The sequence below is a fragment of the Nicotiana tomentosiformis genome, chromosome 3 (genome assembly GCF_000390325.3).
Source record: "Nicotiana tomentosiformis chromosome 3, ASM39032v3, whole genome shotgun sequence".
NCBI classification, from domain to species: Eukaryota; Viridiplantae; Streptophyta; class Magnoliopsida; order Solanales; family Solanaceae; genus Nicotiana; species Nicotiana tomentosiformis.
This window is the reverse complement of record NC_090814.1, coordinates 54,620,795-54,624,202: the sequence shown is the minus strand read 5'-3', so window position 1 is coordinate 54,624,202 and position 3,408 is coordinate 54,620,795. Positions and strand designations below refer to the sequence as shown.

General features: G+C 39.6%; 1 protein-coding gene across 1 annotated transcript; it reads left to right on the top strand.

Moving 5' to 3' along the window:
• Positions 1-319: 319 nt before the first annotated feature.
• LOC138907834 (uncharacterized) lies at positions 320-871 on the top strand. Its single transcript, XM_070198453.1, has one exon. It carries the CDS (start codon positions 320-322, stop codon positions 869-871), a length of 552 nt encoding a protein of 183 aa, XP_070054554.1.
• The last annotated feature ends 2,537 nt before the right edge of the window (positions 872-3,408 follow it).

Below are 3,408 nucleotides of genomic sequence, written 5' to 3'. Positions count from 1 at the left end.
GGCTACCTATTCTTCAGAGCAGCTGGCTCAGATCGATATTCGTGAGATTGTTCATCTCAATGGTGTGTTGTTGCCTATTATCTCCGACCAAGGCACACAATTCACATAACATTTATGGAGAGCCGTGCAGCGTGAGTTAGGCACACGTGTTGAGTTGAGTACAACATGTCACTCCCAGACGGACGGGCAGTCCGAATGCACTATTCAGATCTTGGTGGATATGTTACGTGCTTATGTTATGGATATCGGAGGTTCATGGGACCAGTTCTTACCCCTTGCAGAGTTTGCTTACAATAACAACTACCAATAGAGTATTCAGATGCCTCCTTATGAGGCCTTATATGGGAGGCTGTGTCGTTCTCAAGTCGGTTGGTTTGAGCCAGGAGAGTCTAGGTTGTTGGGCATTTATTTGGCTCTGGATACCTTAAAGAAAGTCAAGTTGATTCAGGATCAGTTTTGTACAGCCCAGACTAGGCAGAAGAGTTACGTTGAACAAAAAGTTCGGTATGTAGCTTATATGGTGAGAGAGAGGGTTTTACTCAGAGTTTCACCCATGAAGGGTGTGATGAGGTTCAAGAATAAGGTCAAGTTGTGCCCGAGGTATATTGGTCCTTTTAAGATCCTTGAGAGAGTTGGTGAGGTGGCCTACAAACTTGCATTGCCACCCAGCTTATTGGCAGTTCACCCTGTGTTCCATGTTTCCATGCTACGAAAGTATTTTGGTGATCCGTCCCATGTATTAGATTTTAGCTCGGTCCAATTGGATAAGGATTTGACGTATGAGGAGGAGCCATTGGCTATTCTATCCCGGCAGGTCCAGAAGTTGAGGTCTAAGAGTTATCCTTCTGTGAGGGTGCGGTGGAAATGTTAGCTGATTGAGGAAGCTATGTGGTAGTCCGAGTCAGATATGTGGAGTAAATACCCACACCTTTTCATCAGTCCAAGTACTTTTCACCAGTTCGTATAACTTTTCAAAAAATGCCTTTATATGAAATTCTAATAAAAATGGAATTGTAACTAAAATGAGGCTAGAGTTGACCACGGTCAACATTTTTGGTAGACAACCTCGGATATGTGTTTTGACTAGTCCAGTAGGTTTGTATAAAGATTTTGGACTTGGACGTATGCCCGGAATTGAATTCAGAAGTCCGGAACTCCCTATGATTATTTGACTTGTTTTGCCGAAAGTTAACAATTTGAATGTTTGAAACTTTCCTAGGTTTGATCGTTGGTTGATTTTATGGTCAACGAGTTCAGATTTTTATTTTGGGACTTGGCATAGGTGTGTGTTGCTATTTGAAACTTGTCTGCAAAATTTGGTGCAAATCGGAATTGGTTTGATAAGATTCAGACACTTAGTTGTGATTCTAGAGGTTCTTGAGTTTCACTTTAAATTTCATTCGTTTTGATGATCGATTTGTAATTTTAGATGTCATTTTGACATTTTGATTGTGCGAGCGAGTTTATATGATGTTGTTACATTTTTGTACATATTTTGTTTGGATCTCGACGGGCTCGGGTGAGTTTCAGACGCGCTTCAGATGTGTTTGGATATTGTAAGGAGTGTTAGTGTATTTTAGTTCTGGTTCCTGCTGCAGATCTCACAATTGCGAGGTTTGACACGCAATTCAGAGCCTCGCTTTTGCGAATAATAGTTCGCATCTGCGAGCATAGGCTGGGGGCTGGGACTTTGCAATTGCGAAGAAGAAGTAGCAATTGCGGTGGATGGTATATCTGCATTTGCGACCCTAGCATTGCAATTGCGATGAAGTGTTAAGGTGGGTACCTTCGTATTGTCAAAGCATTTGTCCGCATTTGCGAAAGTGGGATAATTTGGAATTATGAACCTGTTGTCGCATTTGCGACTTTAGGGCTTATGATGCAAAGTTCGCATATGCGACCCTTGTTTCCTATTTTCAATTTTCGGAATTGAGAACAAGTGTAACGACCCGACATGTCATTTTGAGCTTTAGCGTTCCATTCGCTGGTTTGAGACTTTGAGTAGCTTCATATTTTGTATTATGACTTGCGTGTATGGTTGGTTTCGGTTTTCGAGCGGTTCGGGATTGATTTGAAAGAATGATCCTTGTTTTAGAAGCTTTAAGTTGGAAGAGTTGACCAACATTTGAGTTTGAGGTAAACGGACTTAGAATCGAGTTTCAATTAGTCTAATAAGTTTGTATTATAATTTTGTACATGTCCACAAAGTTTGGTTAAATTCGATAAGCTTTGGATAAGTTTCGGTTGTATGGTAATTGTTTTCGATTTCAACGTCGATTTGAGCATAAAGGTTACCATTTTGAGCAAATGGCCTTTGATTTATGTTTCAACTAAACCATTATATTCGTATCGTAATTTTGCAACCATAGCAACTGAAATCATCAAGTTACGATATTGTATGAGGAATTTATGGTCATTTTACTAAGAATTGTGTTGCCAAATGTTTCAGATTAATTACAAAATTGCTACAGAATTCATATTTAAAAATCTGCACTATTTTCAAATATTGAAACCAACATATCTCCTTCATTATAAAGTCAAATGGAGTGCTTCAAAAGCCAAATGGAATTTCATGAGGAATCCATTGGAGCATCAAAAGCGAGTTTCGGGATTATTTAGCACAAGAAACGAGGCAGAACAGCTGGGTATGTTTTGGCTATTAATGTGGTTCGAGTTTTTCTCATCTTGATAGTTTGGGATTGGTAGAATTTAAGGATGTTCTTCACATTTCTTCCATTGGGTAAGGTCTAAACCAGAACCTAAGTATTTCCCTTTAATTCATTCCCTTGGTTTAATCTTTAATCCGTCATTTCAATTGAAAACCCATTTAATTCTTTAAATTAAGACCTAGGGTTGTGTCCTAAATTTTAAAAATTAAAAATTAGTTAGAAGCAGCATTCTCGAATTTGGAAAGTTTTGGAGGAGTATTTCGGGAGATATGGGACCCAACTAGTGTGGGTTAGACTCTTGGATTATGAACACCCAAGAGCAATGTTTTGGCGAATTGGTTGAGCTACCGGTCTCAGATTGAGTCAGTTTTCATTTGTCTGAGCTTGTATTAGTTCGGGCTTCGCTTGGGTAAGCTAGGATTCGCAATCCAAGGCGGTCCCGGCATTGACCTTTGTTGACTTTGGGCTTTTGATTAATGATTTGACCTTTATCGATTGGGTTTGTTTTATTTGGCATTATTTGGATGTTCTTGAGTTGCTTTTGGCTAGTTTCAAGCTATTCGGAGGTTGATACGCACGGGATGGAATTTCTAGAATATTGTTTGGCTTGCTCAGAATTATTTTGGCTTGTTTGAGGTAAGTATCTTATTTAAACTTGGTTGAGACACTAGTTGCCTGAATTATTTGTGATAGCTACGTGCTATGGGTGCGCGCATGCGTGGAGTTTGAACCCATGTGC